Source organism: Buceros rhinoceros, unplaced genomic scaffold (genome assembly GCF_000710305.1).
Source record: "Buceros rhinoceros silvestris isolate BGI_N320 unplaced genomic scaffold, ASM71030v1 scaffold3487, whole genome shotgun sequence".
In the NCBI taxonomy this organism is placed as follows: Eukaryota; Metazoa; Chordata; class Aves; order Bucerotiformes; family Bucerotidae; genus Buceros; species Buceros rhinoceros.
The window spans coordinates 109,116-135,874 of NW_010421431.1; the positions used below are offsets into that span (position 1 = coordinate 109,116).

The 26,759-nt window shown below is 41.0% G+C and overlaps 1 protein-coding gene across 1 annotated transcript in view; it reads left to right on the forward strand.

The window, feature by feature from the left end:
• DHRSX (dehydrogenase/reductase (SDR family) X-linked) overlaps positions 1-26,759 on the forward strand; it is a gene marked incomplete at its 3' end in the record, with an annotated part of 119,494 nt that overhangs the window by 86,784 nt on the left and 5,951 nt on the right. The window contains exons 4-5 of the mRNA XM_010139651.1: positions 105-206; positions 15,505-15,712. Coding sequence (XP_010137953.1) covers positions 105-206; positions 15,505-15,712 — 310 coding nt within the window. The remainder of the gene's footprint in view (positions 1-104; positions 207-15,504; positions 15,713-26,759) is intronic.

Here is a 26,759-nt window from a genome sequence, read left to right on the forward strand (position 1 = left end):
CCTGGTGACATTATCACAGGAGTCCTTGTTGATGTCTATAAATGTGTTTTTATATCATTGTAACCAATTAACTCTGGTTTCGTTCTTCTCCTCTTCTCTCCCAGTGGAGTTTTTATACTGTGATTTGGCTTCCATGAAGTCTATACGGGAATTTGTGCAGCGGTTTAGAGCAAAGAATTGTCCACTCCATGTCTTGGTGAATAATGGTGAGTTCTGGCTTTTCTTTCACGTATCTGCAGGGGAAGATGTGACAAATGGGGCTGTTGTCTATCACTTCACATTTCAAAGCTATTTTCTGAACCAAATGGCGGGATACAATATGGCTGCATTAATAGGGATGTCTGTCCGGGAGTTACATTGCCTTTTTTTTTTTTTCTGAGAGATTGTCAGCTGAACTTTGGTGCGACTCCTGCTTGTGATGTTATGGCAAGTCTTGTTCCTCTGCTGTGTTTTTTAGCTCTCCAGCACTAAAGATCATATGACTGCACAAGTATCTGAGCACCCTTAATAAAAATTAAAAAAAAAAAGGAAATCTGTACTTTATGTCTGTAGAAAACCTGTCCTTTCACCTTTGTTTACTTTCTCTCCCCTTATATTTTCCCTGTATGAACAAATGTGTTTTCTGTGACTGCCTGGTGAGCTGGGTTGGGAAGTTAAGCCCTCTGAAATATAATCTAGCAAATTATCCAGTGACCTCAGAGCAGTCACTGCTGTGATCAAGGTGCTACTGGAAAGTTGTCCATAAAGCTGCAACCTTAGTGGTCAGAGAACAAATTAAAAGGACAACATTTATCTTGTATTCGTACAATTATCAAATGAATTTAATTGCTTTTAGGGATTTTAACTTTTGTTATTCACATACTTGCCATCTAATTATGTTTTATAGCCACAGTATTTTTGGAAACCAGCCCGTGCAATAATTTTCCCTCAAAACCCCTGCATGCTCTGCATGGGCTTTCCTAAAGGGGAGTTTTCACCTCTCTATTTAACTAGGGGAAAAACCCACCAGCAGCAATTTAGGCTTCTTTTAAAAGTCTTCTGCTGTTATATGCTGCTCACAATTATTTGCATGTATTTTTACTAAGACATCTCAAAGAACATTTTCTGTTTTCCTGTGCACCCTTCAGTCCTAGTGAGGGCAAATGTGCTGTACATAAATGGATTTGTTACATTTGTTGTTGCCTTAAAAAACTCTCAGTAACACAAGCAAATGTTGCAGTAAGAATTCAAGTGTATTTTATTCTCTGATTGATATGAAACATTCGTGAAATGTCAAATTATATGATCATTTTTATTTGATTAGTCTAAAAAGCCTACCATTGTTATTTTAATTGTGATATAATTAAAAGTAGTGGATCTTTAATCCTGGTTACAAAATCTTTCCAGTTTTACATGCCTGCTTTTAAAGATGCAGAGTACAAACTGCTACACAGATCAGAACAACACTATTTGAAAAAACAACGTTTCGTGGGAAAAAAGGTTTTGAGATCTAAGCACCCTTCAGGCACCCCTTGCTCTCTACCAGTTGTTGCATGAGCAAAGCTGGGTCTGTGCCACAGGGGCTTGAGAGCACCTTGGGAGAGAAATAATGGGCCTGAAGCAATAGTACAGCTGGGAAGCCCTCTTGAATAAGGGATTTTGTTCTGCCCTTGCTACTGCTGAAGCAGGATGGATGAAAATTGTAGTTAAACATGTCTTCTTAATCAAAAAGCATAATTCTTTGAAAATAAGTCTCTTAATGTGCCTCATAGGATACAAGTCCAAAGAGTAGAGGTCCAAAGCTTCTTTAAAGAAAGGAGCCTGACACTTACACAGCTTACGTTTTTGTGACCTGCAAGAAGGCCATTTGATTTCGCTTATACTTGGTTAACATACAATTGTCAACAGAAATCTGTTGTTTGACAAAATCCTCTTAGAAACTACAATGAAACGAATGGTCCAACTCTGCTTTTTGCTGAATCTTTAACAGAATCACAGAAGTGATCACGACCAAAGCTGCTGTAAAGACTCTCGTATAATTAGGTTAGTCTCCGACCATTACCTGGCAAGTCACCAGAAGTCAACAGCCTCCACTTCTGAAAGCTCTTTACTGGTTTTTTTTTTTTCCCAGTCCTTTTTCTTTGCTCTTGTAAATAGTCTGTAGCATTTAGTTTTGTTGCTAGTTTTGTAGTGAAAGCCCAAATGACTTCTTGGTACTCAAGAGAAAAACGAACACGCCTAATGGAGGGGAAATGGCCTGATGCAAAAACCTTTGAACAGCTTCTGTCTGGCTTTCCATCAGTGTTGAGCACATCCAACACAAATGTTGGTGTTAGGGCTAACTAACAGGTAGGCTTTTCCTTTTCCCTTTCCATTCCTCTTTCCATTTTTGTAACTTTTTTCATTGTAATGTAATGCACTGAGGAGGAAGATTCAGTCCATCATGAACTGCAGGGCTGCTCACTGAAAAAGTCTCATTACAGTTGTCAGCTCCACTACCTTCACCGCATGATTCCCTGGACACAAGCTTGTGTGCCTGGAAGAACACAATGCTTGCAATATTTATGTGTGATGAGAATGAGTTGTTGGGCACGTTGTCAGTGAGTGTGTATGCTTTCTGTCAGAAAACTGTTGTCAATAGGAAGACATACTGCATGACTATTAGATGTCTTGCAGGATCTCATCGTGACATGCTTGATTTTCTTAGGTCTCAGCATCTAGAAGAGTAGATTTCTTATTATGACCTAGTACTTTCTTATTTCTTACAGATCTTGAAGCTCTAAAATTATTGATGTGAAGATACTCATTTTTTAGTATATGGAGAACCTATGGGCCAGGCATCTGCACAATGCTTTTGTAGGCAGTCATATGCTTTTAAGAGTCTGACCCAAAGTCCAGTGGGGCTAATGGAAAGTCTCCATTAGGTTTCGAAAATCAGACTTTGTGTGCATCCCATGATGTCCCAATCAGACCATTGGCAACCTAAGAATTTTACTCTCTATCTTCATAGAACCAAGCATTTTATTATCAAGGACTGTACTCTTTTATTACATTTAATGTAAAAATGGCAAGAAATGCACATTGCATTTTTTTGTGCACACTATATTAGTAGTATTTAAATGCTTTGAATAAAAATATTTTAAATTGATTGAAAAATAATATCTATACATACAAGTATCTATACTTTCCACATCTGATCTCCATGAATATGTACCCTGGATGTATGTGAAGGTGTATCATATTTATTGTAGGCTTGTATGAACCTATCAAGAAGCCAAACATTTCAGAATGGAGAAAAGTTCTAACATTATAGAATAATGCAAACTATGAAAATAACAATGAAATTTTATTAAAGACAGGTGATTCGGCATGAATTACTGTGTTAAATTATTTACTCATAAATAATCAATTTACAAGTATTTACTGTGTAAATAATTATTTACTGTGTAAATATTATTTACAAATTATTTACTGTGTAAATAATGAGTACTACATGTCTGACCTAAGATTGTTATGAAATTCAGCAGTTTTCCAGGTCACTTGTGATTTTTTATTAAAAAATGAGTCTCCATCACTTGCTCTCCAACTCCTGCCTGGCTCAAGGAACTAGTTGGAAATTAAATTAAATTAATTCTAAAATCCTGAGTTTCAAAATATTCTCCCAGAGCTAGACACCCAGGTCCCAGAAAAATTTCTTTAAGGTTTAGATATCCAACCAACTCAGGCACTTTAAAAGTCTTATGTGGAGATTTATGGCATTCAAAATGAAGAATAGGGGACTCGAGTCACCTCCACTCTTTTTGTTATATTTGATATTAGCATATACATTTAACTTTCTAATTTCTAATTTAAAAGGAAAAATTGGGTTGAATGCACACATTATTCCATCTGACAAATAAAGGTCTGTTTTTCGTTACTATGTTTTCTGCATTAATAATGTGCATGCTCAGCTCTTGGTTTTTAAAATAAACAAAACATGTTAAAGATGCAAATAGAGTATTACATAAACTTTTTTTTTTTTTTTAATATGTGCTAATACTAAACAGGGAAAAATTCTGTGACACAGAAAACAAATTCATCTTCTATGGGGAAAACAAAAGCTAAATAGCTGACCTGTGAACCCCAGAAAGATCGATGCAGTACAAGCTGTTTGGAAACCTTAATCTGACAGGAGGTCAGTATTATATGTCCTCTAGTCTGCTAATTAGCAATTGGGTGTCAGGTTTTTTTTTTGTTTTTGAAAAGAACTGTGTCTTTGTGCAGCTGAAAAGCAAATTGCAGCATGTACACTAGTGTAATGATTTAATACATTCATTAAAATGATACTGCTGTTGAGATGCATTAGGAAGTCTGCTATCTCCCTGTGTTTGCAAAAGGGACAGATAGTAAAACACTTCATAAAATTCCACAAGCAGCGGTCATTGTTTCGTGCCAGAGAGGTTTTTCCTAACTTGAAATCAAGCATTTCCTCTGTATGCTAGGAATGTTTCTCAACGGCTTGTAGTTAATGTTTTACTTATACATTGTTTACAATAAATCATCATCGTCATCATGGCTTGGCTTCGCGAACGAAGATCTGGGCAGGGCTTTTCCCACGCTCACTGCAAGCGATGAGTGCACCCTTCGGGTCTGCGCGGTGGATTTTTTAGGTGAGGCGCAGCGTGCGCGGAACTGGCTCCACCCTTTACACCTGAGGTTCATCTGCCAGGGCCTAGCGAGCTTGGACGGTGACAGCGAAGTCCTCGGGTCATAGGTTTGGTTAGAGTATCCTCCTCTTAGATGGATGATGGATGCCTTACAAGGCTAAACGAGCTCCATCTGCCCAGGTTTGGAGTCAGAGTTGTCCTTCTCCTAGGATGGTGCCCGAAGGCTAGTGAGCCCATCCTGCCCGTGGACACACTTTGTGTGACCCTTCAGCTGAGACCTGTCTGGCCTGGGAGACCCCACCGGAGGCACATGCCACCACCAGCACAGCTCTCAACCTCACAAGGGCACGCAAGCTCCTTCCCCACAACAAGGGGGTGCCCATGAAAGAGTCGCTGCTCTACCTCCGGACATCACAGACCCGGGCACGGGGCGGCCGGGTACCGCCAAGAATGGGAGTCCTGGAGGGGATTTGCAATAAATACCTAGAGATCTTAAAACCAAGACAGCTAACATCAGAATCACGACATCTTTTGCAATATGAATACTTATGAGTACCAAACATGCATGATCTAAATCTTCAACCAGGACATACCAACCACCTTCTCTGTTGCAGTGCATTGATTTTGGCTACAAGTTAGGAAAGGAGGGGAATAAAATGACGAGGACACTTAGAATATTCCTTGACATGCACACAAACACGAAAAAAGACCTTAGAGATCTCAAGATACTATTAGCCTACAGTCGACAGGTTACAGTTAATATATTTCAGGTTGAAGCCTGTCTAAGCCAATTTGAAATCAGCGTTTCCGAACTGCTGGCTAATTCAGACGTCCATGTTTTGTACTTCGTGGATCTGAGAAATCTCAGACTCTTGATAGAATGAATAAATCTCTATAAACGTCTTTATTTAGTTCCTAGGGCACAATAAAAGCTGTATCAGGAGCTAAGTACGTGAAATATGTGCCTTTCTTTGTGTTACTTACACACAATTCAGCCATGTGTAGTCCAGCCATGATGCTTTGCAGGGAGTGAGTTGAGTAGTCCCATGGATGCTGTCATGGTTCATTACATACTGAATTATTGTTGTGTTTGAGTATTTGCAGGAATCAGATCTTCAGAAATGTGAGATTCGAGGGGTGGGAACAAGTTAATATATCAGGTACAAAGAATTTTAGAGGTACCTACCTATTCACAGGTATTATTGATTAATTAGATTTAACAATAGTTACTTACATTATCACAGTAGGATCTACAAAAAGATCCTATCCCACTGGATTAGGTAAGAACCAGTTCCCCTCCCTGCAGCAGCTGCAGGCTACACAGACTGTAAGATGAAAAGGAGAGAAACCCCAGAGAAGTGAAAATGCACTGGAGAAGGCCTTAGGGGAAAGTTAGTAAGTGTATTTTATAAAAAATAATACTTCTCCTGCAGCCTCACTGGAAGGCCGTGGTGGCCTCAGGATCTGACATATTATGAATCTTGTTCCACTGTCTTCCATTCAGCTCATGTTTCATCTTTATCCTTCCCTGAAGACAAATTGGAGCAATACATAAGGAAGTGTGAGATGGAAAACATGTAGAGGGACACAGAGAAAGAAAGAGGACAAGCCAAAGGGCAAGTGACTCTTTAATTGTACATAATATATGACAGATGCTAGGCATCATGGGAGAGCTGGACCTTTGGAAGGTGTTCAGAGCTAGAAAAGGTAATTTGATTTGGTGGGGGGATTGGCTTGAAATTCATGTTCCATGGCTGATGGGCAAAACTAGAAGACATATATGGGCACTAACATGCTTCATTTATGTTTTCTAAAATGAGAAGATACTCTCAGAGACAAATTTTTTGAAGAAGCTCAGTGCATGACAGATGCCGTTTACTCAGATTTTTCCGAAGAAGTCATCTTTACAAGCGAGGTGACTGGAAAGTGTGGGCAGGCTGGATGATCACACACTGTTCTCTACAGGTATTAGGTTTCTTGGGTACTGGAAGTAACTCTGTGTCAAAGCACCCTGACACTGCTTAAAGTATCCAACCCAGCTTGTTCAGAGCAACCAAGGGTTGTGCAATGCCAGAATTTACCTGGGGCCCAGATTTTCAGCAGCAGTCATCAACTAGAGCTTTTATTACAGTTGAACAGCATTGTTGTCTGCCAGAATGATATGTATCCTGTATGAAGGTATCAGATGTCTTATAAAAGGTTTATTTATTTATTTATTTATTCTAGAACAACTAGTAAGTTAGAAGAGTAACTTTAGGATACTTCTGACTTTCAAACTGTAAGGATTTCATTCACGAAAATCCTGACTTTTCTTTTATACTATCTTTGTCTTTCTAATCATTTCCAAAGCTTTTTCTGTGTCCGTGATATCAAAAACTGTGAAAAGGGAAATATCTCTGGCTCCACATGCAAGAACTGCACGTTCTTGACCCATTTGCTTTTATGTCCCGAATATGAATGCTTTATCACTGGAAGACAGATACAAAATTCAGCTATTAAAGGATTAGGAAACCCAACCAGTTCTCCTTAAGTGTGTGGAACATTGCCACCGGCTTTTCTGAGAGGCAAGAGCGAGCCATGTTTCTTTTTCACCTAATCCCTTCATAGCTTTTAGAAAAAATATTTTTTATAAGAATTGCAAATTAAGATATTTTACTTCTAAGAGAACTTCTTACGGAATTAGAAAGCTGTGACTGACTTTCTTATTTTCTGGATGTGAGTAGGATAACTCACCATTGTGCCAACTCAAATAACCAAACAGTTACTGAGCATATTTTTCAGAAACAAAGGTGGTTTATTTTTTTTCCAGCCAGACCCAAATACAAAGACTCTGATTTATTTTAATGGGAACTAAAATATTTTCCAGGGAACTAGCCTGTGCATTCTGTGTTCATTATGTAACAGCGTGACTTTGAATCAGGAAGTGAATCTGTTCTTAAGCAGGTATTGCAGCGTGTTCAGTTTTGTGTTGAATCTACCAAGATTTGATGGTTGTTTTCACAGGCCTTGAATGTGGATTGTCTGCATTTTTACCTTTTCTTTTTTTTTTCCCCCTTTAACCTACTAAGCACTCGTCTTTGCTGGAAAGATGCATTTCTTTATCTTCTTTGGCAGAGCTAATACAGTCCACTTCTCCTTCATGGGTGTTATAGATGGGTCTACTAGCAGCAAACATTACTCAGTTTTCAGTTCCTTACTAGTTAGCCAAAATTTTAATATCTGGGCTAAGAGTTTCCATGCCAAGTATTCGCCTTAGGCAATTCTCTCTCTCTCTCTCTCTCTCTCTTTTTTTTTTTTTTTTTTGTAATGCCAGATGAAAGGGTTTATCTGTTTCCAACGATGATAAGAAAAACATCTTAGAGGGGGTTTTTTTATGTGAAAAATGATGGCAAGTTTTTTTTAGACAGGCTCTGATGTTATCACAGTTTGAAATGGGGACTTGAATGCAGGCAAGATGCTGCCTTTGTGTCAGAGGTGGTTGCACCTTTTAACACTCATGGAATACTCCCATGATGGGTTGAGTCAGAAGCCTGTTAAGCACTGTAGTTTGAAACCCGTCTCATATGTTTTAATTGCTAAAGATTTTGCCTGTACCAAGCATGTCCTGAGTTGTGACTGAGCTTTCTGCTGGAATCACAACCCCAAGCCACGATGGGAAGTACTGCATACAGATGGATGCACTGGCACTGAGGCTGGGCACCAGTGTCCCATCAGCTTCCCATGGCTGCCTCCGAACTTGGGTGAAGATGGGCCCTGTGGCTCACTTCAGGCTCCTCCTGGTCTCTCCATTGGTGGCCTTGGGTCCTCTGTGATCTCTGTGACAAGGTTCTGTCCCATGAAAAGCAGGCTGCGGGGTGGGGAGAGGTAGATGGGAGGCGATGGGTGTCTGGATTTTACCTTGATATACAATTGTGATACAACTGTGATTTCGGCATTTCCAGCACTTAAACATCTCCCCAGACATGGCGGGTGACCTGATGAGGCTGATGACCTCAATAGGCCAGTGACCACATGTCTCTGGAAGTGTTGGATCTCTTATGCATTTTTAGGTGTAATGACAAAACCTGTGGCATGGAAGAGGAAGAATACTGATCTGTATGCAGATGAGACAAGACTGTAACTTCCAAGACAGGCAGATCTATTAAGAAGCCTATATGAGAAGTTAAGGCTGGGAGGTTATAAGGAAGAGACATCAGAAGGTGGAGTGAAGAGTTGATGGGGAGAAAAGAACTGTCAGGTGGGAACTGTTAGGATGGGGGCAAACTTGATGGCAATACATTTGATTTTGCTGATTGAAAGGCTTTTAAACAGAATTAAACTATCAATGTAGTATATATCTTTGTTCAATATCAGGAAATTCATAAGAAATCAAGTGTGGGGGTGGGAGATGGGGTGGGTAGTGAGAACGAAGAAAGGCAATAGGTATGTCTGAAATGTAGGAAAGGTCTCAGAGTTTGCAAGTGCTTAGACACCATATAATTCATGGTAACGAGGAAGATCTTGACTGATGTCCTTTTTGCTAATTTACTGATGTTTAACAGAGATGAGAATTATCCCGCCCTGGTGGGGATGTGACTGGAACCTCTCTATCTAATTTGGCCACTGACTTCAATGTAAATTGTTGAAATTAATTCTCATCTACCCCTGTGTCACAACTGGTTGACACTGAAGAGGAGATGGGGAAGCTGGTGTGACCCTCAGTACCATGGATCGTGGCTCTGTAAGGAAACCAGCCTTTGGAGCGAAGGAAGGGCAAGCCAGACACGTGACTGAAAGATGCCTGCAAGATTCGGAGCAAGATCTATGAGGTTCAGATGCAAAGGAGCTAGTGTGGCTGGGTAAGAACTAGGGAGAACGAACTTGCTCTTTGCAGGGAAGCAGAGAGGCAGATGTAGCTGATATGCCCGTCTGGGGCTGAGCCTCTACCCTCCTTCCTGCACACATGCTGTTCTTTGTTAAGATCAGCATCAGGTCACCAGATTCTGGGGGTAGGGATGGGAGGGGAATGCAGCCCAGAGCTTTGACTGGGAAGCAGCACACCAGACTTGGCTTCGTCACGGCCATTTTGGCCGGCACAGGAGTTAGGGAATTTGTCAGGAAACCAGTGTGCAGAAATAGCAATGGGTGGTGCAGATCCCCTTGCAAGGGAGCAGGAAGCAGGAGCCAGTGGGAACTTGCTCAGTGCTGGAGTAGCGGCCCAAGCAGACTCCTGTGGAAAAGTTATTCTGGGAAGAGGCAGAAGAGACCAAATCCTCTGGAGATGGCTCTCCTCCACAGCCTGAGGCTGGATCCTGATGCTGCCTTGCTCTTTATCAAACCTGTTTTCATGGTGGCCGGTTTCCCCCAGCGAAGGACCATGCACAGGGCAGTGTCACACCACTGATGCGAGGCAGGCTTACAGCAGATGTCTTTGCATCTCCCTAAGGATCAAATGCATTGCTGTGGGTGCTACATGTCATCTAGGTTTCCTTGTTACACCATAGGATAAAATTCCTTGCTTTGCTTCAGTTTCTTCCTAGTTGCTTTAGAAGACTACATACACATATATACAGAGCTTCAGAAGGTACTAGGAAGTGAAAAAATCTGAAAACTCCCTCTGGGGAGACAAGAAATAGGACCATAGTGTTAGTCCATAGTTGGACCATAGGTATACCAACCTTCATTTGTATTTTTGTGTTTTTCTTCTTAATCGTTTGGATTTTTGCCATTTCAGATTTCATATACTCTCAATCTGACTTCTGTGTGTGGACCTGTCTAGACTCAGAATGCTGTTCTGGGGTACCAGATGGTGTGCAGAATACCGGTAGCACTGGGCTCGGAGTTACAGATGCAGTGTAGCAAGCAGTGTGTCTCAGCAATGCTGTAGAATTCACCCCTCTGCATCCCAGAGGAGGCATACCTGTAAAAAGCAGTTATGTGGGTACAGTTGTGTGTCCAGTAGTCACTTCTGGGGTTAATTTTTCTAATAAGGCATTGCATCTTCTCATTACTTACTAGCCAGGAGAGATCCACAGGACAGGCGTATTCTCAACAGGGCAGTCCAACAGAACAAAGTGGAGCAAGCAATCTAGCGTAGGCAGCCTAGCCAGGGGATGCTGGTAGATGGTTCTTGAGGTGTTCACCCCACTGTAGCTGTCCCTGTCCAGGAGAGAAGTGGGCTGTATACTGTTTAATACATAGAAAGGTCCACCCATAGACCTTTTGCTGTATGAGTGTGGAGACCAGAGTGGTTTTGACACTCTGTTAAGTGAGGTGGGTTGCCTCATGTGGCTGCACTCATGGGATGGAAAATGCTGCTAAATTGACCTGCTACACCAGTACAAAGCCTGCGAAGAGAAAAGGCTTTGTGCTTTTACTTGGAGTTACTGTCATTTTTTCCCCTTGGGAACTTTTTGGGGACAGTATGTACCTGTTCTTTCTAAATAGCAAGAATTGGGTGAACACGATCATATAGGTTCACCTCCTGCTGTGAAGGCGTTACCTGTAAGTGTATGTGGCTGACCTCTTGCATTGTCTGCCCAGCCTTTGGGTTGCTGGGGATAAAAGGACTTGCATGTGGGGACACTGCCTCCAAACCCTCTTCTGTGAGCCTGGCTGGGAAGAAAGACATTTTGTTCTGCATGTGGAAAAAAAAAAATCTCCATTTTATAGTGAGTTTGAGAGAACTATCTTTAAAAAACTCCAAGCAGCTCACTGTAAATAAAACTCAATGAGTGAAATACTCGTATTAAATCGGGAAGGATCTTTCCAGTGGGAGGTACAGGAATTACAGCAATGTTTACCATCCTCTGCAGTACTGGCAGGCATGGTAGAATATCTCCTATATAATTCAGTAAAAATATGGTATGCCTGACCTGTAATATTTACAACTCTCATGAACTTTTTGGTTATGCTGTGTGCAGTATTAGATCCGTTATGCTCTCAAAATCAAGTAAGACTAATTCATTGATGGATCCCAAACCAAGAGTTTTGTTAGAAACCTTTATAGAAAACAGTGATAAATGACTGTTTACAAAGACAGTTCCCCTGCAGAGCAGTTGTTCAGCATAGTTATGCAACAAAATATTTTCCTGAGTCTAATTTATTTCTACTCTTGCAAAATCACTCATCAGTGAGTCATTTAGGCAGTTTTCTGCATCCATACTGTCAGTCTCTCGCCCCAATGTTTCAATAACAGCTAATCAAGTACAAAGTAAAAGCTCATGTTCAGCTTACTTATTAATTCATTTTCTAATGCCATGCTGATATCTGTGACAATTTTAAAAGTAAATCTTCTGGAAACAATAGAGCCATGTCAGAGGGGAAAATGTATAAGAAAGTTGTATAGAACTGAGGTGTTTGACTCAACGGTCTGTGAGCTGCCACTTCAAATTTCACATGCACTCCAAAAAAATGAGGAGACTGAGTGCTGATAATTAAAATCAGAAAGATGCTGGGTGTATGGATTCCATACCAGCAAAATAAGCAAAATCATTCTTAGTTTACAATGAAGAGGTAAGGTCAAACAAACAAATGTTTTTTAATGTTCCAAATAGTATTGAATTAATTGAAAGAATTAAAAATAGAACCAGCTTTCATTTTGTGAGTTACCATTTGGGGCCCTTGAGTAAAGCTGATGATATTTCTGAACCAAAAAAAAAAAAAAAAAATCAATAGAATGCCACTTTTAGTATCTACTGAATGTTAGGTAGTTAATAATTTAAAAAAGAGAGCTCGCTGCTACACTTACAAGGCTTTCCCTTTTGTCAGAGAAGCAGCCGGGTTCAGTTGCCGGTTGGGTATTCCTTTGTGTGCTCACTGTTAAGAGAATTAAAATGGCTTCTCCTCAAATAAGAGAAACTGCCCTCAAATTGCAGGGCAAGATATTTGATAGTGGTGACATGAACCACCTCAAAGATGACAGCCTTTTAAAAAAAAAACTTTCAAAGGTTTTTTGGATTAATATTATTTCACCAGCTGTTGAAGTCAAAACCAGAATTGTACGAGCAACAAATGCAAGCAGAGGTGATTGTGCCTGCCCAAGGACTTAGCCAGAATTTCAACTCAGAGGAAGCTCCTCAAGAATTAGCAGAATAATTTTGGGAATGTGTATCTTAACAGCTGTGCATTGTGTGAGTGACAACTTTTTCTGTCTCCTGATGTGGTTTTTGCTTCTAGGATGTGCAGCACGAATGGTGCAGACTAATTGGGGTGAAGGGCAAAGCCTCTGTGTGCTCTTGAAATCTCGTGCCTCTCTGGAGGTCGAAGGAGCAGTTGCTGTGTAGCACAGGCATTGTTGGGGCTGATGTGAGTGGTGACAGCCTCCCTGGGTTTGCCTGCTGGTCATGATGCAAAGCCATAGCAGCCATCTACTGCACTTTTATCTGGACAAATTCCTCCATCCCTCTGTCTGACTCAGACAACAGAAGTGTGTGTGTGTGTGCATGGAGGGGTCCTATAATGAGCCCTGCAGCAGCCCTGGGAGAAACAGCATCTTGAGGTTCACTTTGCTGTGACAGGGCTGTTTAACGTTGGCTGCCTGTTCTTGGGCTTGCATTTTTAGCAGTGTTGCTGCAAATAGACTTCTGACAAACTGCGCCCCACACCTTTTCCAAGTGACAGAGCTTTGGAGGGCAGGGTGGGCCTCAGAGAGATGCAAATCATTTCCTTGTACCAGTGTTGGTACTCAGAGATGCACAACGTTCTCATCTGCCCTCCAACAGCTCTTGCTAATCTCTGTTTCTGCTAAAACTTGCACTGTAGCAGGCAGAGACTTGGTCTGGGAAATTGGTGTTTGTTGTCCTTCCTGGCCTTTCCTTCTTCCCAGAAAAAAATTAAAAAGTCACAGCAGGGCTCATCTCATCTTTATGTCTGTCCATAACCTTCTCACCAGTGCTCAGTCCCAGCTGATGTTCTGGATGTCATTATATGCCACACGTGCAGGTTATGGAGGAAATGGAAATCTGTTTCCAACTCTGTGAGCAGTTGCACTATGCATCAGAGTAAGTGTTTGATGAGGTAGGAGAACAGAATGGAGCACCCAACAAGGCAGCCTCTAATTTGTCCCTTTCCGTTGTTAAAGTTGAGATTTTACATGCAGGGAAACCACACCTGGCAACTGGGTTTTCCCATCATTCTGAGTGATCTGGGAAAGTGGCTGTAATCACAGAGGTGCCAATCAGAACTTCTGTAGAGCAAATCATGTAATTTGTGTTGTGTTTCTTTCATCGTACCATCAGCCAGCATCACTCATGTTCAGTCTTAAGTTCTCAGTGTGCAGGTATGCTGTGTTACACTCAACCCTTTTGTTTTCTCTCTCTTCTTCTCTCATTCCTTCCCCTTATGCTGCATCTCCAATTGTCTTCCTCTCTGTTCCTCACAGTCACATTCTTTTCCATCATCCACTGTGTTTCACATTCTTTGTTTACGTCCTTTCATCACTGCTCTTTTCCCGCCTCCCTCATGCTTTTTCTCCCCTACCTGTATAAAACCACAGTCTCTACAAAGGGTAGAGACTGGCACTGAAATGGCTAATCACCACTCGTACAACATGCCCATGTTTTACTCTGGGCTGTGCTCACACACAGGGCCAGATATTTCATCATGATGTGGGTCTATTGAGCAGTAGGCAGCCCATAGGTGAATCACTATGGGTGTTGGCCGTGCTAAAAAGATCCTGAAAATGTCTCCTCTTCAGCCCAATCAGCGGTAACAAAGCAGGACTGTCAGGTGGTGGGACTACCCGCGAAGGAGTGGTGCAGATGCACTGCATGTGCAATTTAAAATGATGATTTAATATGCCATCGTCGGTCTGACATCAAGAAATGGGATGTTAAAGTTTTTTAATGGACACATGAAGCAGCAGGAGGATTAAGGTGACACTCTCATGTCTGTGAAGCAGAATAGCCCTTGTGGTATGGGTGTTCGTGTGTTTTAGAGAGAAGACAAATGGCCTACAACATTATTCTCCATGAGCCATGTCCATCTACATTTAAATTACAAAGGTCAGGTCCACTTGTACAATAATTAAATTTTAATAAAATAAGAATAATTTATAACTTTCAAGTCCACATTATAATTGAGTGGGATAGCTATTCCCCCACACAGCCTCAGTACATGATATAATTTATGCATGAGCTCAGGATTCTCTGCAAGATGCTGAAATCAACATTGCGTGTTTGGGATGTAGATACTTATTTTAGGCACTGAGTCTGAAAATTGTGGTTTGTAGAAATATATGGAAAAATATTGCCAAAATAAGCATTCAAAAACTCATTTCAATATGCGGCTGCTTGTAAGCACAGTAATTACGATATATTGGGTAAATTTCCTACATCTTTTCTCACCCACACCAGTGAGACAGAAGTTGCAGATTTCAGGCAAAGACTCAACAGATCTTTAAACTCCAGCCAGTACTCAGCAGAAAGCCATCTGGGAGAGCAGGCCTGCTGCTTAGCCTGGTCTTGTCTCCGTTGTTCTGAGCTCTTTGATGGAGGGAATGTTGTTGGGATCACCCAGCTCCTACCTATTGTAGATGGATTAATTATTGTGGATCTGCAGCATTGATTTCTGGCAAGCCAGCAATGGATTAACTCGACTTTCAATGTCTTCAAAACACTTTTCACAGATGAACTCATTTATCCTCGCAATCCTTCAGGGAGGGAGAAAGGGAGAGAGTCAGTCTACCTGTTTTCTGGATAAAAGAACTGAAGTAAGGATTTTGACTTTTTTTTTTTTGGCAGGAATCAATCAGTGTCGGCTTTACACTTCACATGCCATCACCGATCACCCATTTCTCTAAATGCTGTGTTTGCACTCTGCAGCAGGGGTCCCATGCTCCTTCTAGCTTGCTGCTTCTCCATAGTAAATCAACAGATTTTACCTCTACTTTCTCCTCCAGCTGGGGTGATGCTGGTCCCTGAAAGGAAGACTAAAGATGGGTTTGAGGAGCACTTCGGCTTGAACTACTTGGGACACTTCCTGTTGACTAACCTCCTCTTGGATACGCTGAAGCAATCAGGAACGCACAGTCACAACGCTAGGATCATCACTGTCTCATCAGCCACCCATTATGCAGGCAAATTGCACCTGAACGACTTACAAAGCAGGTACGGATCTGGTTTTTGGTATTCAGTGATCTGCAGTAAGGATGTGAAGATTAAACCCCAAGGGAATTGTTACAGAATACTGAATAAGGGGGGTTTGGTTGTCTTTTTTTTTTTTTTTTAAATTAATAGTGATTCTCAAGCAGTTGCTTTCAGACTTGAACAAAGCTTGCAGCCTTCCGTCAAAGATACAAATAATTTATAAGCTTGTACGCTGATTCTTTTTTTCTGAACCTTGAAAGCCTTGCCTTCCTTTCTGATGCATATACTGAGGTGATGGTTGTGGTGCATAGCCTGGACTTGTCACTGACTAATCAGGGAGGCTCTCAGTAACTGGGATGTTTTAAAATGGCTTGGGCGAATGCTAATAGACTTTGTCCTCAAGTGAATGCATAGGTACAGGCCCTGATCCTGCCCTCAGATGGGCGCAGACAGATGCCTCAGGCTGGTAGCTCCCTACCTGCTGAGCACGGGGCTGCTGACTTGGCTACTGGGAGGAGCAGCTAGCCCCACCTGTCTGGCTGCCTCGCAGCTTTGTCCGGCCCACATGCTTCCTGCTGCTCCTTCCTCCCTGGAAGCTCTGCCCACTGTCCTGCAGCTCCTGGCACACCATCCTCCCTCCCTTCCACCTCCAGCCTCCACCTTGTCCTGCACCACTCCTGACATTCCTGTTCCCTGCCTCTGCATCCCTTCTCCAGCTTGCCCCACCTGACTCCTGTCCTGTCCCTGTGAATATGACTGCACCTCTCTGCACATCAGTGTGGTGATTGACTCCAAATACTAGAAGTCCAGCTCTTCTCCGTGTCACCCCCTGCACTTCCCCGAGAACTTACGGAGATCTAAGTTCACAGCCATGCTGCATTTTTAACCCAGTAAGGTGGGTTAAAATGCCTGGACGTACCCTGTCCAGCTACTTTCATCGAAGAAAACTGTGGGTGAATGTCTATGGGATATGTAGTAAATGTCTCTAGTATTGTACAGGAACCATGTAGAGTTGTTTAGTTAATTGAGGAACGGGCAGGATAACAGATACATTTCAAAATTTCCCCATGCAGCCACATGTGGCAATTACGCGCTTACTAACAGGCTCAAACAGAGCCTGTCTTCTGATGGGCTCCAGAGTGTTTCCGCCTGCATGGAGCCAGTCTGAATTCTGCATCATTTCCATGGAGAAATTCTGTCTCTGCTCTTTGAGATGGACTTCAGCACGTGTTCAGAGGCACCTGGCCCAAGGTTTCATTTTGGAACAAAGACTGAAATTAGAGGGCTGGGGTGTTTCCACTGGAGACATTTTACATATGAATGCTACATTAAGCATGCCAAACTTTCTCTTTGACTTCCGATTACATACTACAGCACCAGTTTTATTACAAGCGCATTGTTTAAACTCTGCGGGGTAGTCACAGTTTAATCTCTTGCTTGTAAAACAACCACAGGAAATCATCCTTACTCTTCACTTGATGTATGTACTCATTGTTTCTGATGGGCATGTGCTGGATGGCACGGTGCAAGGGCGCTAAGGGGAGCGTAATTAGTATTTCTATGGTCTAAAGTGCAGAATGCAAATTTAAAAGTGGTGTTCTGTGTCTCTAGGTAGCACTAGTTTCTTTGATTATAGCAAAGCCTTGTACTCTGCCTGTTTAGGATCATCCTTATCAGTGATCGATCATTATTAACTCATATTTTAAAGGAACCAGGAATGTTTCAGTTAGGAAATTTATGCATGAGCATGAACATGTCAAATCTGACGTAAAAAATAATAATATACCATGAGATTTACCTGTAGCTTTTGCATCAAACCCTGCCTTTTACGTTTCAGCTTTATTTGTAATACGAGTCGTAAATGATTATAGATTCTGGCTGATTTTGCCTGCTCTTTCCCACATGAATCCTCTGAATTCCTCATGGACAGCAGTGGTGCTTGCCTTTGAAGCACAAAGGCACACCGGTGGAACCCAGAGGGGGCTGTGAATTCAGCTCCAGACCTTTTCTTGGTTCAGGCAGAAGATAATCCTGGGCTTTTTTTTTCAGCCTAACTGCTGATAAGCCAGCACTTGGGTGAATAGTTAAATAACTCTTGCATAAATGGTGCTGCTAAAAACAGTGAGGATGTTTTTATGTTCAAGTGTGTGCCTACACTGTGAGTGGGTGGTTTGGCAACACTGGAGTTCTGTTGTGGGGTATCTTACACAGGCATTGCCCACACCGTGGTGCCTCAGATATACCTTGTGATTCAGAGCAACATTAAATGGAAGTGGTAAGGACGCCCATAGTAGCATTGTGATATGATAGTGTTCCACAACTTGCCACAGTTTCCCAGTGATGCTATCCCTCATTTTTGCAACTTTTGTGAATGGGAAATCTTTCTAAAAATTTTCTACTGGCTTTTCCCTTATTTTGAGTTGCACTAGTTGGCTGTAATTCATTTCATGACTTGGGTGTAAGTTCTCAGATTGGCTATTAATCCTAAACTTGCAGGAAGGCAGCAAAACAATCTGGAAAGAATGGGAGAAGAAAGGGGGCCGTACTCTGTGCTGGAAAAATTACCGGTGGCAGCAGACTGACTTATCTGTCATGCTCTTGTCCCATTTTTCCTAGATTTTGGTTGGGCTTGTGTCCAAACTGGAGGTGAGTGATAGTGGTGAAGGAAGGATTCATCTATCAAACATGTCAGAGAAGGAGAGGTAGAAGTCTGTATTGACATGAAGGAGGCAGTAAACCAAGGGTCAGTTCTCTGCTCTTTACCACGTATTTTTCTATGGGATTGTTCTTCTACTCGGGAGGCTCTGCACTGGTGCTCACAGTTGTGGCCATCACTCCCCATGCCTTGTACCTGCTGCTCAGAGATCTGTTCTGCAGCCAGACATCATCCGTATCACAGTGGCCACAGGGCGACAACGTAAGAAGTAATTGTTGCAAGGTCTACCCCGTGAACAGTATTAAATGCAGCTCATGATACTGTCTTCCACATTTCCTCTTTGGTTTGTTTTCTGCAATCTTACTAATCTGATTTATCCCATGTTTCTCTTTTCAGCTCCTTTTAGGCAGAAGGGTCAATTTAGTTTTTTCTCTATTTTCCTCACATTTTATGTTATTTTTCTTCCTTTATTATGTCTCTCTCTCTACCTATTTGATTTCTATGTTCATAGTTTCATCCTCACCTGTGTCTTTTGAGCTTTTTTTATGTGCATTGCCTTTTCCCTCCCTATATGATAATTTTTTTCTTTATTTGGCTTTTTCTTTTTTGTTTTTTTTTTTTTGGGGGGGGGGGGGGGGTGTGTGTGTCTTAATTCTGCCTACCAGTTCATTTCCTCCTCTTATTTTCCTCCTTTCTTTATTTGGCTTTTTTTTTTTTGTTTTTTTTTTTTTGGGGGGGGTGGGGGTGTGTGTGTGTCTTAATTCTGCCTACCAGTTCATTTCCTCCTCTTATCTTCCTCCTCTATTTATATTCCTCTTTTCTTCTCCCCCTAGCCCCAGTCCTGTTTCTCACCTGTGAATGCTATTTCTCCCGCTCACTGCCCATTCTCTTCACACACACTGGTAGAAGAGACACAGCATGGGTACAGCAAGGCAGGATGGAGCTTGTTCCAAACTGGCAGGGCATAGCTTATTTCATGTGTGTTATTGAAAATGCAAATGCACAAGAGCAATGACTGTTCTCCCAGTTCTTTTGCTGAAGGATATATGAAGAACATCAAACATCTTTGTGGTCTTTTAGATCCAGACCATTTTCAACAGCAATCACATGAGTCGACAAGGGTATCCCTAAGGCAAATCATTCTCCTTCATCCCTACTTTGAATATGACTGTTTTCAAGGAGGTGAAAGTTTAACAGAAATGCTATCTATCTGCAAGCATTTCAACAGTGGCGATTTCAGCAATTACATGCTGAGAGTAGCACACCGTGCACTCTAGCAGCATACCTGAGATGTCCTTTTTTCCTCTTTTGCCAGCCTTAAAAAATGCTTTATAAAGTGAGAGGAGAAAAAATATGGTCATGAGAGAATATGGCTGCCTGGGTTTAGCAAAAGCTTGAAAAACATTCTGCCATCATCTTCAGCTGAGATGGGCTTAAACAGTGCACTGGAGTTCATGGTGCTCGTACAAGGCTGGGAAGGAAGACAGTGCTTCAACTACTCTACTTACTGAAGTAAGGAGGAATATTAGGAAAATAAAGAAAAAAAGACCTTATTCCCTTTTCCCAGACTGTGGGTCACACCTGACTATTCTCTGTTTCCCAGGGGTTAGCATCTCTCTGTGTTCTGTCTAGCTTTTTCTCCATGACTAACTATTCCTTTCATCATCCTCTATTTTTGCATGCTGAATGTGCCCTGTAATGCTGTGAATCACAGATCTATGAACTCCCCAGCCACAGTAAGACAGTTCCTTTTCTAGTTCACGTCTCCTGTTTATTTCAGACCAGTTAGTCACGCTTTTTCTGCTCTCGTTCCTCTGCTCTCCAACTGCAGAAAGAACTGATGCTTCTTGTAACTCTCCAAGCTAGTACAGTCCTCAGATGATGTCTGTATTTTTTCCCTGTAGCCCTACTGCATGAATTATGTCAGAGACAATAGAATGAAAGGAATCGCAAAAAACCCAGATGCCACATGTGTGTGTCCTAGCTGGTATAAAATAGGATAAACAGCTCTGCCCAGGACCTGGGAGGATGTTGGGGAGACCAGACAGCTCCAGTTAATCTCTGTTAAGGGCTGTAACAGGATGTGTCATATAGTGATGGGAAAATCTGTCTAGCAAAGTGTCTGGAGACCTCCTGTTCTTGGATTGGCGGTGTCCTTCATCTTCATTTCTTGCATGTGTGTGATGTTTGTTGGTAAATGAAATTGTATTAAATTTGGGCAGGAAGTAGAGGATTTTATCCCATCAGCATTGCTGAGATTGAATAGCAATGAAAAGTTAAAATGTCAAATCTGAATCCATTTTTTCAGACCAAACTCTTTGATTTCAGTGATTTCAGAATATTTTATTTCTCATTTGTTTGTAATTATCCTTATGAGTACATTGTCATTCATATTTTGAAGTATAATGTTGACAAAACTGAAACTCCAACCCTTTTGTTTCTAAGTCATCCTGTTGAAGTAAGGTATCTCCATCTATTTCAATATCTTTTTAAATTTTTTTAAGCTGGACATTTGTTTAAAATAGATTTTTTTCACTAAGAATGTTTTGATGGTCAACATTTTTTTCCATGAAAATCTTTTTTTTTGTAATTATCCTTATGAGTACATTGTCATTCATATTTTGAAGTATAATGTTGACAAAACTGAAACTCCAACCCTTTTGTTTCTAAGTCATCCTGTTGAAGTAAGGTATCTCCATCTATTTCAATATCTTTTTAATTTTTTTTAAGCTGGACATTTGTTTAAAATAGATTTTTTCATTAAGAATGTTTTGATGGTCAACATTTTTTTCCATTTTTATTTAAAAATTCCCAATTTGTTCCTCCAGTGCCTTTTCATTGCTGGTCTATCACTTACAGTTCCTTATTTCTTTCTGACCAGGAGAACTTACAGGATGTACAATATCTTAAATTCAAGCAAAACCAAACATGAACCTGATGTAGCCTAGCAGTAGAATAGTAGTATAGTTTTATTCCAAATTTTTGAAATAACAAAGGAGTATTTGTAAAAGGAAGTAGGAGGGATTTTTATGTACCACCCTTTTATTTGTTCATCCATTTTAGTCAGTACAGAAGTCTTTCACAGTTATGTATAATAAGTTGTGTCACTGGAATGTTGCTTAAGAAAACATTGTGAAAACTACAGAAATTGTAATCATAAAAGATTCCTCTAGACCATAAGATAGATACTTATTATTATAAATTTTATTTTACTTGAGTAATATATTTTTTGGTTTAGTTGTATTGTTTAAGCAGCTTCCCCACAGTGACTTTTCTTGCATATTCTGGATCTATTTGCAACGTAAATTGTGTTCTTTTGACAGAACCGAATACCAACTACAGCACACTGCTGTATTCAGCTAAACATATCCTTCCCTCAGCAGGTTACCAAGTTTTCCTGTCTGTAATCAGATCATAAGTATTCAGATGCTTAAAGTACATACATAAGAATATTTCAGTATTTTTTTGCAAAATGTTTTTTGTATATATGCGAAAAGATTTCCTGCTTTGCAAAGTGATCCCTTGCGTTTTCAGCAATTAGTATTAATTGCAAAAATTGACTTGCTGGCATGGAAAATGAGTGTACTGGTGAAGGCCTAGATCTCAAATTCTATAAATCAATTAAAAAAAAAATAAATGGGCTATTATATCAGCAGACCAATTCATCAATCCAAAAGGAGTTTCAGTTCATCTGCGGCAAGTGTTTTATCCATGTTGCAGACCACAGGTGATCCCTATCCAGTCCTGCAACCAATAATAGAGAAATACTTTAAGTTAGCGTGCCTACTTTGGAGAGTTTTAATTTTACATTTTTTGATGTATTTTCATTCTCTCTAATCAAAATACTTCTAGGGTTCTTTGGTTTCTGAAGAACAATAACACAGTGTATCACTGCTATCACAAAGGTAACACCAGACTTTAATGTATTCAGAGAAATTAAACGTAGCTACTTTATGTGTCACAATGTTAAATTCCTTCTTTCTGAAAGGGATTAATGTTCTTAGCAAAGGATTATTAATAATGGTTAGCGATTTAATAGGCCACAGTGTTTCTGAACTTGTTCAGTGTTACAACATGTCGGAAGGTACGTGATATATGGGTGTTCCTGCTCCATAGCCTCTCCCTGCACACTGGGTTGAGCTGGAGAAGTCACCTTTCTGAGGCACACCGGACAGCGGATCTCGTCGACTGCTGTTCTCCAAAACAGCAAGGTGGTTCAATGGTAATTTGAAAGTTAACATACTCCACTCCTGTGACAGAAAAGGCAAGAGGGACTTGTGGAGAATGCAGAGTAAAGATAGTTTGTCACTCATGAGAAGGGAAGGTTAGTTTAACATCTCCCTTTGAGCAAAAGGGCTCATTAAGGCTGAGTGAACCTTAAAAGCTTTGGAGTTCAGGTCCTGGGTGATTATTCAGATGGGTTTAGCATTCCTCTCAATTGCTTTGACTACCACCATCCTCACAGCACCTTTTCAGTGGGGTTGTCCTTCGAGTTGCCTAGCATAGCTGGGAAGGGCTGGCACACGTGCCTGTAACTCCCTGAAATGTTAAGAGAAATGGTCAAAACGATCAGCTCACCTTCCACAAATCCCCTCTGGGTTCAGCCCTGCTGTTGCTCCTGGTTCTTCACAACCATATGGTCTTGCCATGTGTGTTAAGGATTACAAGGTGAGGTGGAGAGAGGTAAACAGATTTCTGCGGCAGATTTCTGCCTCTGCGATTACAAATGATAACTCTCAACTTTTTTCTGCTCCCCGTCCTAAACCTCTCCTTTCAGCAAAGGAGAACTTCATCTGTTCAAAACCAGCACACTCATTTGAATACTTAGACCTGTGAAGAAAAACTGGTCCTTTGATTAATGAAGTCAGGTATAAAAAAATGTGAGTTTTAACAAAAATACACTTTCTAAATGAAATAAATCACTATAAAATATTTTAGCTCCCAGGGGGTTTAATACTGTCAGAATGTCTTACATAGTTGTAGCTTCATTGTTCTATTTCTTCTGTTCTTGTTCTGTGTCAGGTGCTGTGGTTGCCCTGCATTTCTTGTCATGGGGGGGTGGGATGGGTATTCAGTATCTGGATTGCCACCAAAAATCAATCAGTTTGCCAAACCGGCAGTATCTTTTAATTCTTTTTTCAATGAGGGCTGGAGCAGTTCAGCTTTGTGACTCTGTGTTGGTTTTTCAGGGTTTGGACATGCAACTTCTTGTAATTTCCTGGAAAGCCACACTTGCCTCACTTCTCTTGCTTCTGGTGCGATTGCACGTGAAAAGATCTCATGTGCTTTCGCCCCAGGCCATGCCATGCCCCTTAGGAAATGCTTAGTTTTCCATTACAGATCTCTGTTCCAGGGTGACATAGAAATTGGTTGGGAAAATTATAAAACAATACCAAAAAGCAACTCTAAAGCTGAATGGTAGAGAAAATGGTTGCTGTCACCATCACTTATGGTACATTGAAATAACCACTTTGCAATGCTGGCTATGGACCACTTTGATCCACTGTATGTTATTTGTTTTTTGCAGGTTTTTTTGTTCACTGAAGTTGGCTTGTTTATATTCCTTAAGTGAGACACACACACACCCCCTCCCGCTTCACAGGCCCATTTCATACGCTTATTTAAATCCCACACCTCTTCTGACAGCAGCCAAGGGCCGCTGTGGGTGTACGGTCTCACACAAACAAAAGCCTTTCCTCCCCTGGCTGGACTACGAGTCATTTCATGGGTGCAGAAAACTTCCACCTTTTAATCTCCCCTGTACCCACTGGCATTTCAGCTTTTCTTCTTTAACCTAAAAAGGTCTTTCAGCAGAGGGGGGGAGACCTCTTGAGGCTGTTTTTGACAAATAGTTGTCTTTCTTTATGAGCTTGTTTCTTGTTTTAATTAATGTACTGGGAATTAGTCACTTTTACCTCTCAGTTTGAAGCTGTGATATTCATATTCTCACTAGATAAGAAAACTTTGAAAAAGCAGAAGTTAGATTGTTTCAACAAATGAAAACTGATTTTAAAAATCATTTTGTTGTGCCAGACTTGATAATCTTGTGTCGCTTCTGTGGACAGAGTGATAGCGTAGGATTTTCTGCACAGTATTTATAGACATCTTGGAGGAAAAAGGGTTTTGCAGTATGCGTGCACTTTCAAGCCATGTTTCCCTGGAAAGACTGATCAGTCCTTCAGAGTGGTGAACATTTGCACTCGCAGAGCGCATTCGGTGCCCTCTCAACTCCAAGGCAGTGCAGTGAGTTCAGCACATCACAAAATGAAACCTTACATCATCTTCACATATACACCAACACATTTAATGTAGTTTACTGGAAATCTGCTAACCACATTTGGGGCACTGTGCTGGATTTGAAATGGCAGCACCGTATTATGCATAACCAGACCCTACAGTTCCCATGCAGTCCCAAAGTGAATAACCCAGAACCTGCAGCTGGGCTGTAAAAGTTTGTAGTAGTTTTAAGATGTTTTTACCCAAACAGAAATAAGATTTGGGATTGTTCAAGTTATTACTGGGCCTTTTTATGGCCCTATGTGCTTATGGGCGGAAGGAAGGAAACCGTAAGACGGCTCATTGCTTCCTTCAACCTCAAAGCTGTGTTGCAGGAGGGTTAGGAAGCTCTCTGCAGATGGGTGGAGAGTGCCCCAGAGCTCTTCACGTTATAATCCAAGACATAATCTTGAAAGATGTGTGTCAATCTTCAGTAATGTGAGATCCAGATTATCCAAGAGATCATATGAAAAGAAACGTGTCCATGATGTTTCCCCATCATTCCAAACTGTAATGAGGACACAGAATGTAGGTCTTGGAGCCTTAATCTGTTTCTTGGCTGCAGCAATGAAAAGCCTTGCTTGCTTCTATTTATTTAATCATTCATTTGTTTGATGGAGATTTTTAATTGAAGGAAGGGATACCATTATGCTCAAATACCACTTCAAATATTAGCAAGTACTTAACACTGCGTCATATGAACCGACTGTAGAAAAATGATGCTTCAGAAGAGGCAATTTATATCATTCCTTATAAAAAGAAATATTTTCTGGGAGAACGGAATTACAGTAATTACAACTTGAACTTGCCATCAATATTTAAAATCATCAAAAACATTTGAAATTAACACCAATTGTACACAAACAGAAAAATTAGAGGGTTTTGTGATACTGAGTCTGGTGAGACTTTGAGACGACCAGTCTTTGAGTCTGTGTTTCATACAGCTGAGAACTGTGCTGAGCACACAGCAATGGAGCTGCACACAACAGGGCAACCAGCAGAACAAGAGAGCTCTTGACATCTCACCTTCAGCCATTAGGAGGAGGGATCAGCCAAATGAAAAAATGATGCATTGATTCCATTGGGATGACAGTAATGCCCAGGATTACAAGCCCCTGCTTATTTTGCCTTTCATAAATGCTTTTATAATAAAGACTTTCCAGATTCCTTCACTAAGTTTAGTGCTACAAAGACAGTAGGTTAATTTTTGTTCCCTCTGCATTGCATTTCCTACAAGCATATACAAGGGGCTAGTCACTGAGTGGTACCTATTTATGCAGTGACGTGCTGGAAATTGGGGAGCATGGCTTTAAAAAAAACACACCACAACCCACCTTTCAGCTTGTGCCTCCTACTGAGTTGCAGATTAAGCACAAGGCAGGAGTCACAGACTTGTGGAAAGATCAGCTACTGAGACCATCCCCAATATTTTGCCTCTTAGAGAGAGAACGAGCATCTCCCACCTCTGAGCTTCTACCCTTAAGTTTATCCTCTAATTTTAAGAAGAAAACCACTGCTGAAAGGTGTGTGAGAAAGCCCAGTTTTGGTCAGAGCTGTGTGTGAGCAGCACATGGCACTGAGTGGCTCGCTGCAGGAAGAGGGGGAAGCTCTGAGATGTGTTTGTCTGTCTGTGGATCAGAATGAAAGGGCAAAATGGACTCCTATGAAAGTGCCACCTGCCTCTGGCTGCTTAAGTAACCCCTGTGTGACTAACTAGGATATGAAGGATTTGCTTTTCAGCTTGGGTAGAACCACTAATTTCCTCTATCAGACTTGAAGCTTTCCTTTCCAACATACCCATCATAGGGTTTTGAGGGCACTTCAGGAGTCCCTAATAATGCTCAAGTCCTTATTCACTCAAATCGTAGCTGTCAGTGTATCCCAGTTCAAATACATACAGGTATGTTAAGGCCACCTTAGCTGTTATACGTACATATTTATATTTTTTTTTAAAGGCTACATGTCAAGCATATGAAATAAATGTATATGAAGCGTAGTTGTACAGCGAATACCCAAAATACCTGGAAATGGATGACTGTAGCACAGCCTACAGTAGTAGTTCGTAACAGGACAGCTACTGTACAAAATACAACTGTAATGACATCTGAATAAGTAGATAGGTTAATAATTTATAAT